We start from the raw sequence: 15,889 nt of genomic DNA on the forward strand, positions 1-15,889 counted from the left end.
CTGTATGCAGCGGAGATGAGGGGCCGGGTACCGCTGCCTACACACACACAAACACACACACACACACACACACACACAGACACCTCGCTTTCTCTCTTTACATCCATGTCACACACATAAATAACACGTAAAAAAGCAGCTCAAGTGAAGCTATTTGTATCGGTTAATGATGAGCGTATCAATTATTGACTGTAGGGAACTCCTACAGCATCCTATGCCTTTACTGTCAAAATTAGATCCTTATCCTTCATGATAAGATAATATGTAAAGACAGATTTCAAGGTTTGGAAAAGAGCTCTATTGCTCTTTTTAAAACTGACATTTGTCCAAAGACTTAACCACTGCTCCAGTCAGGCTGCAGCATTTCCAGTCTGATTAACATGATTTAGTGGTTTCAGCTCCAGGCCTCGGGGCCTCCCTGACAGAAGGGTTCTTGTTGGAGCCAAGATCTCACACACTTAATTAATTCAGTAGTTGAAAGGGCCTGACAACTGGACTTTGTAACAATTGTTTACTTTCTCAGAATGCATAGCAGTAAGTCAGTTTATTCTACTGACCATACCAGGTCAATATTCCATTCATTTTAATATATATATATATATATATATATGTATATTGATCAATTGGTAAACTAACTACTGTGTCCGTCTGTAGATCGGTAAACCTTTCTGTGTGCATTTGAGTCCGTAAATGAAAACTATATTTTGAGGGAACTGTGAAATGAATGCAACGTGTGGATCAAAGGCTTTGTGCTAAATTACTAAACTGATTTATAATCAATATTTCTGCTCTTACTTGGCTGGGTTTTTCCAGTTGACAAGGAGTGGTACATTGTTTATGACATTTCTTTGTCTGGCACTGAGCTTGACGTCACTGGATTGAAAGATTGCACAACAAGTCTGAAACGTATGGGAAATACTGTTGTCAACTCTAACATCTCTACCTGTTTAATATGTATTTGTAGACCAGCTATAAATCCTATTATTATTTATTTTTCATTTAACAAGTTCCCAGGTGAGAAATTCAAGTTTTAGAGAGAATACAATGTTGAAACAGAAAATGTAGGAACCTCAAACAAGTGGAGAGCTTCATTGTACCTCACTGCTCTCTGCTGGTTGGAAACGGAACAGTTTATGTAAGGCAGCCACATCAGGTTAGGTAAGATTCAAGACTCAAAGCTTTATTGTGTATGCACAGAAAACAAAAGACAGACATCAGCCTTATTATTTTGTTCTCCATATGATATGTTGTCACTCAAATGTATATCTATATCTATATGTATATATCTATCTATATCTATATATTCCTTGTTTTATATATATATATATATAATTTAATCATATTTTATTGTATGTATCCTAGGGATGGTTCATGATTTTCGGTTTTTCGAATAGTCATTAAATTATAAAAAAAAATCAGTTTTCGACTAGTTCCCAGTGATTATCGAGTAGTATTTTTGCTTGGAATGCACATCCTTTGTATCCTTTTTGTATTGTTTTATTGTAAAATATAACAATTTGCTATTATATTATTATAAAGAAATAATAATAGAAAATCCATTGATACAGTTTCTTCTTCCATCTATCCCCACTCTCATTCTGTCCTCCCTCAGGCTACAACCATCCTGCTCTCATCAAACTGATGTCTGATCCCAACAATCTGGTAGGTCCTCCTCACATTCTACATCATTTGGAATGGTATTGTATTGCTATAGTGTACACTAGTCCAGTATAGTAATTATTATTTTTTCACAGAAATCAGTGGATTCTGTTTTATTAATCACAGTTCTGACATCGCATCCCCTTCCATTCCATCCAACTGTTTATACTCTACGGCTTCCACTACTGTCCTAGTAGCAAAGCAATGTCTTTTCCCAGGTTAACAACACAAAGCTCACATGTAAAGAGAGGATTGCCCCAAAGTATTACCAAATAACTGGCTGTGGTGTTAGCAGAATAATGCACTGTAACACAAGGGAATGGAATAATGCACTGCAACACATGGGAATGGAATAATGCACTGTAACACATGGGAATGCAATAATGCACTGTAACACGTGAGAATGGAATAATGCACTGTAACATATGGGAATGGAATAATGCACTGTAACACGTGAGAATGGAGTAATGCACTGTAACACATGGGGATGGAATAATGCACTGTAACACATGGGGATGGAATAATGCACTGTAACACATGGGGATGGAATAATGCACTGTTACACATGGGGATGGAATAATGCACTGTTACACATGGGGATGGAATAATGCACTGTAACACATGGGAATGGAATAATGCACTGTAACACATGGGGATGGAATAATGCACTGTAACACATGGGGATGGAATAATGCACTGTAACACATGGGGATGGAATAATGCACTGTAACACATGGGGATGGAATAATGCACTGTTACACATGGGGATGGAATAATGCACTGTTACACATGGGGATGGAATAATGCACTGTAACACATGGGAATGGAATAATGCACTGTAACACATGGGGATGGAATAATGCACTGTTACACATGGGGATGGAATAATGCACTGTAACACATGGGAATGGAATAATGCACTGTAACACATGGGGATGGAATAATGCACTGTAACACATAGGAATGGAATAATGCACTGTAACACGTGGGGATGGAATAATGCACTGTAACACATGGGGATGGAATAATGCACTCTAACACATAGGAATGGAATAATGCACTGTAACACGTGGGGATGGAATAATGCACTGTAACACATGGGGATGGAATAATGCACAGTAACACGTGGGAATGGAATAATGCACTGTAACACGTGGGGATGGAATAATGTACTGTAACACATAGGAATGGAATAATGCACTGTAACACGTGGGGATGGAATAATGCACTGTAACACGTGGGGATGGAATAATGCACTGTAACACATGGGGATGGAATAATGCACTCTAACACATGGGAAAACAGCATGACATGAGGCTAAGGACATGGAAATAGATCTTCAGGTTCTTAGCGTGCATTATATGCAATAACCGCATGGCTCCTCATTGATTATCCTATACATGGTATAGTGGTGTACTACATTCGGGTAGAATATTGTATTGAGGAATCATTGATGTAGTACAAACAAATAATGTGTTTTTTTTTTAAGTAGAAATATTTTGCTTTACATTTTTAGAAACTTTATTTGGACAATCTAACTGATAACTGATAATGCACACTGTGATGCTGGATAAATGTAGTTCAAGGTATAATATGTAACCCGTTCTCATTCGTGAAATACGGCCGCTTTGTGTCTGACAGAGCTAAAGGGGGACTTGTGCCACGATATCAAATGTTGAGAGGCGTGCGTGCGTGCGTGCGTGCGTGCGTGTATTCATACATGTATCTGTTTTCTGTTTTTCTTTCAGAGTACAATTGTGAACCGACCCGCCCTGGGAATCCTGCCGCCTGAGAACTTTCCAGACAAAATCACTGAAAGTCTTCTCTCAGTGAGTAACACGCACACACACACAAATCTTCCAGTCAGAATTCAAAATATAGAACAATTGAGAGATAATGGTGTTATTATTATTACCTCTGCCACGGCCAAAAGCCTTGAGAAGGAGGTTATGTTTTCACCGGCGTTGGTTTGTTTGTCTGTCTGTCTTTCTGTTAGCAGGATTACTATAAAGGTTCGCGATGGATTTGAATGACATTTTTTGGAGGGGTTGGGTGAAGCACAATGAATAATCCATTCGATTTTGGTGGCGATCTGGATCATGATCCGGATTCAGGAATATTTTTAAGGATTCCGATCAGCCTGAGCATTAAGACCACAGGGTATTACACACGCGCATTGAACTGATGATGCGTTGATGACGCATGACCCCGCCTCCTTCTGAGAGCAGAGAGATGGCGAGACAGAAAAAAACGGTAGATGACGGGATGAGAGACAACGTAGTGTAACGTTATACAGACATAACAAGGCTGCTGAATGAGAGAGTCATCCGCCGATACGTTACACGGAAACACACCGTGTTAATAATAAGCCGACCACCTCACGGTACCGCCAGCTGTGAGCTGTCATCTGTTTTTAGGTCTGCGCTCTCCGAGTGCCATTCTAGTTGCTTTTATTATTGTTTTAATGAAATTGTATGTCATTTTATGCATCTTTATTTATTAAGCTAGTTAAACAATGCAATACTACAATTAGTCTTCTCTCCTGTCAGGTGGCGCCCAGTGGAATGAGTCGTGTTCAGACGATGGCCTGCGGCTCTTGCTCCAATGAGAATGCTTACAAAGCGATGTTTATCTGGTACAGGGTGAGTGAGTACACATTCAAACTATGTTTAACTGTTAATCTAATCTAATCTATATCTAATCTGTTAAAATGCATATTGTTCTGTTCTCAAGATAAATATTTGATGAAATAAGAAGTTAAATATTATCTCAACAACCAAATGTAGATTTAGCTTCATCTCCGTGTGTTTGCTTTTTGCTATAGAACAAGGAGCGAGGTCACAACACACCATCTCAGGATGACCTCAACACCTGTTTAGTGAACCAGGTGGGTGAAAGAAATGTCACTACTCATCGTAACATTCTGAGATTTCCAGCTATGTTGTACTACATATTTGCATCTTCCTCTATGATTTTTTTCTTTGTTTCTCTGTTTTTCTGTCTCAGTCCCCAGGCTGTCCTGAACTCAGTATTTTATCTTTCATGGGAGCTTTCCATGGAAGAACCATGGGTATGTTATCCACCGTTTCTATTTTCATCATTATGCCTCCACGCCGGCGATTGCCGTGGCCTTGTGTTTTCGGGTTGTCCCTTTGTTTACTTCCAATTTGGCACAAACGTCCACTTTGACTCAAGGATGAGCTGATTAGAATTTGGAGGTCAAAGGTCAAGATCTCTGTGACCTCATGAGACACATTTTTGGCCATAACTGAAGAATACACATTATGGCAATTGCACAAATGATGACATATTGGAAAGACATGGATGTATACTGACACTGGACTGGTTGGCACAGGCAAACAACCCGTGAGGTGGTAATTAGTTAATATTGTTATTGACGATAGAATTCAATTTGGAAGATTTTGAATAATCATCTTGAGTGTGGCTTAGTGTCTCACAGAGCTTTGAAACAATCAAACCTTTAAGCTTTCTGCAAGCAGTGCAGTTAATTACAGTTAAAGTTACGTGAATAAACATTCAGGGGACAAAAACTCAGAACAGGTGTGGGAGACACTGAGACAGGGATGGAATATGGTTGTCAATATTGAGAATCATACAGTAGGTGTAAGCTGCATACACACACACACACACACACACACCCTCATACTCACCACTCTGCTGCTCGGCTGTCTTTTCTATCGCTGGTAAACTACTGCCAATTCAACTCAACACTTCCTGCAGATGTTTCACATTAAAAGCCTACCAGGAAAGGGAGGGCTTAAGCCCTTTGGTCTGGGTATAGACATACGTATATTAGATATACAGTAGATATATCATTGATAGATATAGATATATACTTGAAGCACACCTGAAATACTGCACGGTGAACAACCGTTGAAATTAAAAGGCTGGGTTATGATTGCAACGTCATAGATTCATGGCTAACGCAATGCCTTTGCCTTTTTCTTGTTAAGGTTGCTTGGCAACGACACACTCCAAAGCAATCCACAAGCTGGACGTGCCGTCGTTTGATTGGCCGATCGCACCGTTTCCTAGACTGCAGTACCCGCTGGATGAATTTACCAGAGAGAATGCACAGGAAGAGGCTCGCTGTCTGGAGGAGGTAGGCTGTGTGTTTGTGTGTGTGTGTGTGTGTGTGTGTTTGTGTGTGTGTGTGTGTTAATAAAGAAGGCATCTGTCGCAAGACTTGCTCTGCAATAGTTAGAAAAATGCTCATAACCCGACCAAGTATATGTGTTTATTTCTAGGTGTAAAAGTAGATATAGCTTGATAACAACTTTGACAACTTCTGCTGTGTTATACTGTATGTAATTACATGAATGTCATTCGTTATTATTGTATCCAGATCGGGACTTTTTCTAGTCTGATATAAAATTAATATTCATATTACAATATTAAGGGATAAATGGCACCTCTTAGAAAATGTGTGTGTGTGTGTGTGTGTCCAGGTGGAGGATCTGATCGTGAAATGGAGGCAGAAGGGGAGGCCCGTGGCTGGGATCGTAATTGAACCAATCCAGGCTGAAGGCGGAGATAACCACGCCACCCCAGACTTCTTCAGAGGCCTCCGCAATATTGCACGCAAGGTAACAACTATCGCCATGATGACGAAGCTCACTCTGAGTTGCATCAACTCGGAAGGTATACTGGTTTACTAGCGTCAGACACCTACGTGTTAACATGACATGCATCGAGTATTCCCAGTAATAGCTTATAATAGCTGTCACTCAAACATCTTACAACAGAGTCGTAATTGAATAATAAATACTAGATTTAATAATAATAATAATATTATAAAACAATGTGATCTGATTCTGAGTGCAGTGGGAGGACAGACTGAGATTTTTTGAGCTCTGAGTAAGTGCAAATCTTTACCACAAACTGTATATTCACTTATAGATAGTACTATTAGTACTACTGATGGTTGAGCTTCTAGTGACTTTATTTTACTTCACTAGACCCAACATAGATTCCAAGGCTTCAGGGAAGTCATGATTTTTTTGGTCAGCATGCCAGTTTTAAAAAAAATCTTCCTAGGGAGTGAAAATCTGCCAAAGGACTTGATGAGCCATTCATATACAGGGAGGGTAAGGGAGGCAGGGGAGCACTTTGAGCCACATGGACTGGAGGAAGGTGACTAATGTCAGTGATGAGTTAGCCAGCCTGTCTGTCCTTGCAAAAGTGATAGACAGTATGTGGATGTTCAGATTATGGCACCCTCTCCAAGACCTCCAAGATCATATTTTCAAGCCACAGATCCAGCCCCCAGTTGCATACTGACACTGTGTCTTGCATTGCCTGGTCACTTACAAAAAAAACAACCTTGAAATGACATTTATATTACATGTATTTATGTGGCAGACGCTCTTGTTCAAAGCGACATGCAAATAATTTACAATCCAAACCACTGTAGATCACACTTTGATGAATAACTGCCTCAATACTCATTTCCATGTTCAATCTGACAACTGAGACCTGAGGCTCAAAGTGACGGTAGAACTAGTCGACGTTCATTTGCAGATGGTAGTCAACGAGTCATTAGTGACTTAACTGAACTGCTGCGAGCAGCGACAGGAAGCCAGTGGAGAGTAATGAAAAATTAAATGACGTGAGTGGTTTTTGGCTGGTTGAGGACCAGGCGTACTGCTGCATTTCAGAACCTTTGCGGAGGTTTTGCTGCGCATGATGGCAGTCCTGCTAGAAGGGCGATGCATAGTGCCTGTACAAGGAGTTGAGCATAATCAGCCAGATAGGACCTGATCTTTTTCTGATGCTATTTAGTGCTAAACTACATGATTGGGTGACAGATACAACATGCTCAGTGAAACATAGGCCCTGTTCAGACCTGGGTGATCCGAACACAAGTGGACAGCTTTAAGTACGTCTGTTCACACCTGGTACTAGAATGCGTCTCCACATGCGTCTCCAGTGGCCACTTGTGATCCGATCTCACTTCGTCGCTCCATATGCAAATAAACACGCAGTAAACTAATACAGCAGATGTTGTGACTTAATATCACAGGAATATCAGTAGACAGACACATTTTATTAACATTTTATTCACATCTAAATAAAAGGTTTTTGTACAGGCGGTCCCCGGGGACCTCAGTGCTGCCGACACCGCTGCCTTTGTCAGGCAACAGCAGGGTTCAAAGCTTCAGAGAGCCGGGGAGGAGAGAGAGCGAGCGGGCAGGCGGGTATCAGCTCAGTGCAAAGCAGCGGAACAAAAACACCCGACACATCTCCGACAGTACGATAATAATGCATTTCCTGTTCCCAGTCTGATAGTCTGTAGATATGTAGCCTATAGATATGATATATTTTAATAAAATACAGTTGTACCGACAGGACACAGTAGAGCACAGAAGACGTTTCCATGCTGCGAGGCAGACAAGCACTCGCCTGTCTGTTCACATGAGGAGTGCAGTGAGATCCCGCGGATCCCAGCGGGACATCAGTTGAGTAGGCGATCCTTAATGTGGTCCAGGACACATTCACTACACACTGCTAAAAGAATGTGGTCATATGTGGCCCAGACCACCTCTGAATGTGGTCTGAGTGATCGGATCTCAATGCGTCTTGAATGCGTTCACACCTGTACTTAAAGCTGTCCACTTGTGATCGGATCACTGAGGACGCATGTTAATACCAGGTCTGAACAGGGCCTTTGGTTGGTCATCAATCAAGACGCCCAGATCGTTGAAAAGCTTCTCATTTTCTATCTTTTCCTCCTACTTGCATTCATGATCTCTCTACCCTGGTGACTTCCCCACAGCTCAGTCTGTTTACCTTTTATCTCCCCCAGCATGGCTGTGCTTTCCACGTGGATGAAGTCCAGACTGGTGGAGGGACCACAGGAAAGTTGTGGGCCCATGAGCACTGGGGCATGGATGACCCTGCTGACATTGTCTCCTTCAGCAAGAAGCTTCTCACTGGTGGCTACTACCACAAGGACGAATTACAGGCTGATAAGGTTTGTCATTTTTTTCAAAATTTGTTGGGGTAGGGATCGATCCATTCACCTATGTATCGCAATGTTTTTTTTACGATTTTGAAATCAATTTTTTTTATTGCAGAATCGATATATTTGCTTCATTTGATACACAGTAGTGTCTTCAAAAGTGCCGCAGAGACACACGTGTTCAGTTGGCGTGTTACATCACTGGTCGCTTTTTGAGATTAAAAGAAGTTTATAAGATCATTTTTTTATTCACAGGTGTGTTTGCTTGTGTATCTGTTGTCCTTTTTCAGCCATACCGCATCTTTAACACATGGATGGGCGACCCATCAAAGAACATACTCCTGGCTGAGGTTCTCAATGTGATTCGCAGAGAAAACCTTTTGGACGAGGTGACCCGTTCTGGAAAAGCCTTGATGAACGGCCTGTATGAGCTACAGGTAGTGGAATTGTTTGGGTTATTCATTTATGTATATCATTTGATGAAGTTCTGACTGTTCAAATTGAAGTGACACACTTCAGCTAAGCATGAATAACACAGCAGCATGAGTTATGCAATATGTACTCTATGTACTGGATGTCCAGCCTCAAGAACTCCGGTCTTTCTGATGTCAGCATCAGTCTTCATAAAAGTATTTTGTTGGGAGGGTGTTTGCTGTACTTGGTCGTGTGATATAATATGATTATACACCATGAGACCATATCAATTTGTCAACACTCTGTAGGGATTCAATTGGAACCCGTTCTAATTTAGTAAGAACCTGGAATATTCTTAAGGTTGGTTCCTCTACGGGTGATCAGGGAGTGAGGTTAGCAGAGCACAATATATGATTTTGGTGTAATTTATGGTCATGAGTGCAACCTTGCCTCTGTCTCTGAAAAAGGAAAGCCTGTTAAGTCTAATTAGCCATATATCTTAAATGTGAGCAAACTCCTGTAGCCCCTCCTCCCTCTGCCAGCAGTGGATCCACAACAGCAGCAGAGGACCGGATGAATCATAGTGGCTGATTTCTATTGTTATACATCATTTTTAAACTTGAATCAGTGTTTTAATGTCAAGAATATTACTTATTTTATTTAGATTTTTAACATTTGTTTTCAGGGAGATAATATTAAGTTTATATAACAACATCGCTGTTGCCGCTTTAGAATATTTTGTTATATTAAAAATATAAATAAATTATTATCATGTTCTGAATGTATTATTTTTCTTTCACAGTAATAAAAAGAAGAGTAGTAGTAGTAGTAGTACGGATAAAATTGATCCCCATCCCTAACTCTCAGAGATTGTCATACTATTTACACTGTGCTACTGTAGCTATCCTTTAAATATCTCTGGGTTTATTAGAACATTGTGGGCTAATTTGTGTGTATCAATGATCCGTGTTGATGTATAACAATATTGAATTGTTATGTTCTCGATCATAAACAGGCTTACTGTAGTTTATTTGTATCATATGACCTAAATGTGTTGTGAACATGACCTACATGCGTCTGGTCCCTAGGCTCAGTACCCCGGCATATTGAGCCGAGCTCGAGGACAGGGGACCTTCTGTGCCATTGATATCTGTGATGATGCAACACGCAACAGCATCCTGGTCAAGGCCAGAGACAAAGGTATGAAGTACGCTGCAATTGCAATTTGCAATTGGGACAATGGCACTCTTGTTGACGTCACTTTTTTAGCTGGGCTCAACACACCTGTACTCCTTTCATCCGTATTGTAATGTCTATAATGTATTTAGATTTGTATATTTACTGTGAAACTAAATCTAATTCCATACACCACGCTGGCCCTGTTTGTTTCCACACATTTATTAAAGTGTGGTAAGATCTGTACATATTAGGAGCAAAAGTCTATACAGGCACCCCTATTGATCTCCCCATCTCAGCACACAACTCACGATGATGTGTCTTTAAAAACATCTACCTTAACACAAGCTCCTGACAAACCAAAATGGCAGCATTAAATATTAGATTTCAACTATGAGATGATACAAATTTATCTTCCATAAGGAAGTGTCAGCTCCTTGAATCTTCTAGAGATTCAAGGTCTCGCCTATTTTTGACGCGAGCCATGCACGTTTCACAGCAGCAACAGACAGTGAAGGTGATCTACTGACTGCATATTGACATCATATCAGCAACATTACTACAGTTTCGATGCCCTTATCTGTAAAAAATGTAACGGAGATGAAAAAGAGTAAAGACTTGTTTTTAAATCAACACTTCCTGCTTTAATTTCGAAATAAAAGCCCTCAAGCGTTTTTTTTTCCGTGGACAGAATTCCTTCATTTGTTAACACAAGGCTTTTATTCTGAAATATGTGCCGGACAGTGTTGTAGAACATGCAGTGACTTGGAGAGCTCCAAGAATGAAGAAAGTACAGGGTTTAAATCAACACTTCCTGCTTTCATTTCAAAATAAAAGCCCTTAAGCTTTTTTTCTGTTTACAGAATTCCTTCATTTGTTAATATGAGGCTTTTATTCTGAAATATGTGCAGGAGTGTGCTGTAGAACATGCAGTGACTTGGAGAGCTCCATTAATGAATATAGTACGGGGTTTTAATTGTGGATTATTACTATTATTTACAAACTACCACACGTTTTTTAACCTTTCTCTGTCTAAAATAAATATAAATGACATTTATAATGAAATGGCCATTATGAAAGACAAACTCTATGTAGAAAGAAAGGGCTGACAGCAGCAGCTGCTGCAGCAGAAACGCAGCAGATACGCAGCTGAAATGCAGCTGGTGTGAACACCCGACGTGTGAATCACGCAGCCGCCACGCACTCCTGACGTTCCCAGTGTGGACGAAGCATTAGCGGTTACGGATAACGGATGTATGGATATACTGTAAGAGTGTCTGTCATTGACAGGTGTCCTCCTGGGAGGGTGTGGGGATCTATCGATCCGTTTCCGTCCAGCGCTGGTTTTCAAGGAGTACCATGTTCACATCTTCCTCAACATCTTCAACGATGTGTTGGCCCAGCACAAATAAATCCTGACCCGGAAGGAACCTGACTGACACCGCATGAGCCTGAGATAATCCAGAATGGAGGGAGAGGGAAAGTCCAGATAATCCATGTCACGATAAGCACAATCCACACAATAACTCGCACAGATTATCCCATATAACCTCTGTTCCAAGATCCAAATGGCCAATCTCCATCTCTTTAGCCATAAATCATAGCGATGATACCCCCTTAACTTGCGCTGCCATAAAGATGTATTCATTCAGAACAGGTAACGGTGGCGCAGTAACTGAGAATTTCACAGAGTTTTCATGTAAAATAAATCTGTGGAAATGACTCCAAACTCCAGACTCTTTTTCATCTGGATGGAGCATGTTCTTACATGTAGGCTGACTCGACTCTGGATGAAGTCATGCTAGATTGTAAACCGTGTCAGCAAATCTAGCAGCTTCTGTTTCACACCCTTTACAGCCTGAGATAGAGAGGTCTGGAGCCAGGCTGAAATGTTGGTCTGTTCCTTTAACAGGTAGCACAGGATTGGATAAATGTAAATAAAGATGTTGAAGCCCCCCCCCCCCCCAACACCTAATTAACCTCATTAATGGCTCAGAACAAATTCTTGCTTACAGCTTCTTTTAGTGCTCATACGCTGGCATCATCCCACCGTCTGACTCTCAGTCACTGAGGTGATTCTAGTTAGCCTGTACTGTATGTAAGTTTTTAAGAAGACAGACAGTCATCCTGGATACAGGATTATGTGTCAGTGATGACTCTGTGTAGGAACACAATAAAAGCTGAGATGCCAGCCTTGCATGTCATTTAATGCTGTCCATTAGAAAACGTCCTTGTTATGATTCTGTGTTGCTCTTAATAGGAATGACTTTTGAAATGTTGTAGCCCAGAAAAATGTGGGCCATGAAAATGTCATAGATTGTTTAGTGCCTGCATGTCACTTAAATGTGCTAATATATATATTTTTCCTTTTTTTTTGTGGCTCAAATGAGAGCAGCCATTGGTAACCTTATTGAACTAAAATCCTGAACATATTCACTTTACTCATGACCAAAAGCTTAGTTTACTTTTCATTTTCACGTCACACTTGGTTATGATTTCATATTCTCCATTTGTGACAGAACAGACAGTAAATTAAGCACATAGGGAAACTGATCATTTTTCATCAAGCTGTTTCTGAGCTGTTGAATGCAGTTTGTCATTACAAAAGTGAAAACACAAATATGAACTTGTGCTTATACTTCAAGCAGCTAACTGCTGCAATCCTCCTCGTTTAGTCATTACAAGCAGTCCATCCAAATACTTGCTAAAGCGTCTGCATCATGTTAGCTACAGTAAATTATGTGTAATCCCATAATAATGTAATGCTATTTTACATGAGCTTTGAAGATCGTAATACTCAAGTATTCTGGGACTATTACAAGATTTGTTAGAAGAAATGGTATATATATTAGTCATATAAGTCAAAAGGCCTCTTCAGTTCAGACTGATTTGGGGATTCACAGGCAGTCAACATCTGTAGTCTTTCACACAGATGTGGTATATCATGACCTGGATGACTGAGAATCTTCACAGACCTAGTTGTTAATGAATCAGATTTGTTACTAGCCCTGTTTGGAGCTGTCTCGTCCACTGAAAACATGAATACAAACCACAATTGCCCTCCTCCGTCCATCCCGACCGCAAGCATATCAAACATGTTTTTCACTCGCAACAGATACCCTCTCATTTTAATCTATGCAGCCGTCTGCACCGGCCGCGTGCAGCTAAACTCCAGTTCACTGTGTAACGCTTCATGTTGACTGTTTTAACGCTTTCTCTGAACAGAAACCGTCAGTCCCCGCTGTGTGTTTTTAGCTAAACACACCGTAGGATTCCCACCGGCTGTTAACAGCTAACTAGCTCCCCTCCTACCGACATAAGAAGACGCGCTCTGTTGTAGTCGTCATTTATTAAGCAATAGTTATACATACATACATGCAATTGTCTTATCTAGGCGAGCAAATCAATAGAGGAACGATTCATAATCTGTACGGAAACGAGCCCAAACCGAAGCCGTTGTTGATCACTTGCGGCCTCTACAGGCCGGTTAAGAGTAGCGAGGAGTCAGCAGTCAATGACGGTATCAAACAGTCAATAAAATATGTTTTCAAAAAGTGTGAATCACTGCAACCATGAGAGGTCCTTGAGCATACAGTCGTAAATGAGCACACAAAATATATTAGAGCGATGCGTTTAGTGTTATGCGAAATTAGCCGTGGACAGACGCACTCACGCAACCGGATACAGAATCTCCTGTCAGAGATATTAAAGCATAAGTGACGTCTTCGTTGTGTCATTGTGGTGAGCTAAGCCATATAATGGGCTCATTGGGTTTCACAAGAGGCAACAATGGTGACAAGTGACACAAAAGTGAGATTTATGATGTAGCGGAACAGTGTTTTTTCGATTTTTACAAGAGAAAATACTAAAAGGATAAAGATTAACTGGTTGGTTTGGCAAACGCATGTCAGCTTTTCTCTGGGAATCGTCCAAGATTGTCTCCCTCACAGTGGATGAGACAGATCCCAAACAGGGCCGGCTTGTTACCAAACTGTCGCTAAATTGCTAAACGTGAGTTTTGAGCACAGGTCCATTGAACACAATAGATCATAAGTAATACGATGATGTAGAATATAATAAAGTTTACAACTTTACAGCACACGTTTTATAAACACTCGTGGAATTGCCATTTTTATTTTGTAATTCTGCTCAAGAAAAAAATGTTACCACATTAATTTCTTATATATGAATATTATGTACATTTTTTTTTTTTACATTCATGTCGCAGAAATTATATCCAGTAAGTCTAATGTAAATTTGTAACACATAGTTGACAGGGTTTGTCTTGTGTAAAACATACATTTTACAGGAGATTTAATGAAATAAGCACTGCAGGGCTGGGCTGTAGAGTGTCGAGGTCGAGCAATACAATGGTGATGATGACAACAGTGCCTGTCTCCTTGTTTTCAGTCAGTATTCCATCGAGTATCCATGGTGACATTTAAACATTTTTGGCATTAACTATTTACACTTCTGATCTGAGATTAATGATGATGATTATTGATGTAATTAGTTTAGATGGCTCTAACTGTTGTTGTCTATAAAACATTCTGTCCATTTACTGTGAGAAATAAATGAAGTTTTGAGTAACGCAGTAGAGTTCTTGTTTCTTGAGGATGAGCGCTCATTTTGGACCTGGGAGCAGTAGTTTGATAAAGAGTTTTGTAAGGTTAAGACATAGTATAGTCACGTCATGGAGGACAGCTCAAACAGTTTAGAGCGGCACAATGTGAGATTGATAGAAAGTAGCAATGTAGTAAATTGTTATGCAGTGGCTATTTCCTGTTACTAACGGGCTCTAGGGGCCTGTGTCAACCAAGAGACAGAGAAACGGGTCCTGTTCTCTATGTATATGATCCACATCTACTGATATGCAAGATATCCAGCTGATATAGTAAGCTGGTCAACAGATGATAGTGGAGCTGTTGTTATCAAGACCTGAAACTCCTCAGAATGCACAGTTCAGCATCCAAAGACAGAGAGCCAATCAGAGACACAAAGCATCCACGATTCCATCGGTAAAATGGCCAAAGAGAGCATCACTGGCGTGTGGACCTTCAGCACATGGACGAAGTGGCTGACCTGCCAAAGAGCAGTTGGTCAGTAGATCCCTCAGCAGCAGGTCCACAATGTAGGATCAACAGCATACAGTAAGAGTGCCTAATCCAGTTTAACCAAATGAATGAGCCAATGAATTGAAGTAATGTGATTTTTTACCATACAAACCCTAATGCTTAAAAAAAACTTTAAAAAGATTTTCTGAATAGAATCATGTTATTTATTGTTTAAAACAATAATTTAATGACATTTTTAATAAATTAAATTACCTTATAATTAATCATAAGATAAAGGGAGATGCAAATTACAAATGAAGGTGCATCAGTGTTACTATGTTACAAATGATGTTAAACAAATACAAAATTACTTTCATCCTGAAATAGAGAAATTCTGGTCAAAACATTCTCAATTATACAGCTGTCAAATAATAACAGTGTACATGCGTGCATATATACATATAGTATATATATATATATATATATATATATATATACTGTATGTACATATACATGTGTGTATATATAAATATATATGCACGCATGTACACTATATATATATATATATATATATATATATTAAAGATTAGAGCTAAAGACATAG

The 15,889-nt window shown here is 39.9% G+C and overlaps 1 protein-coding gene across 2 annotated transcripts in view; it reads left to right on the forward strand.

Moving 5' to 3' along the window:
- Positions 1-14,825, forward strand: part of abat (4-aminobutyrate aminotransferase) — a 33,905-nt gene extending 19,080 nt beyond the window's left edge. For both annotated transcript variants that reach the window (XM_074655059.1, XM_074655060.1), the window contains 11 exons: positions 1,613-1,662; positions 3,408-3,488; positions 4,209-4,301; positions 4,484-4,546; positions 4,666-4,729; positions 5,634-5,782; positions 6,129-6,266; positions 8,486-8,653; positions 8,932-9,078; positions 10,144-10,255; positions 11,522-14,825. In XM_074655059.1, the coding sequence (XP_074511160.1) occupies positions 1,613-1,662; positions 3,408-3,488; positions 4,209-4,301; positions 4,484-4,546; positions 4,666-4,729; positions 5,634-5,782; positions 6,129-6,266; positions 8,486-8,653; positions 8,932-9,078; positions 10,144-10,255; positions 11,522-11,643 (1,187 nt within the window). In that variant the 3' untranslated portion in view covers positions 11,644-14,825. The remainder of the gene's footprint in view (positions 1-1,612; positions 1,663-3,407; positions 3,489-4,208; positions 4,302-4,483; positions 4,547-4,665; positions 4,730-5,633; positions 5,783-6,128; positions 6,267-8,485; positions 8,654-8,931; positions 9,079-10,143; positions 10,256-11,521) is intronic.
- The last annotated feature ends 1,064 nt before the right edge of the window (positions 14,826-15,889 follow it).

This window comes from Sebastes fasciatus, chromosome 13, assembly GCF_043250625.1.
Source record: "Sebastes fasciatus isolate fSebFas1 chromosome 13, fSebFas1.pri, whole genome shotgun sequence".
NCBI classification, from domain to species: domain Eukaryota; kingdom Metazoa; phylum Chordata; class Actinopteri; order Perciformes; family Sebastidae; genus Sebastes; species Sebastes fasciatus.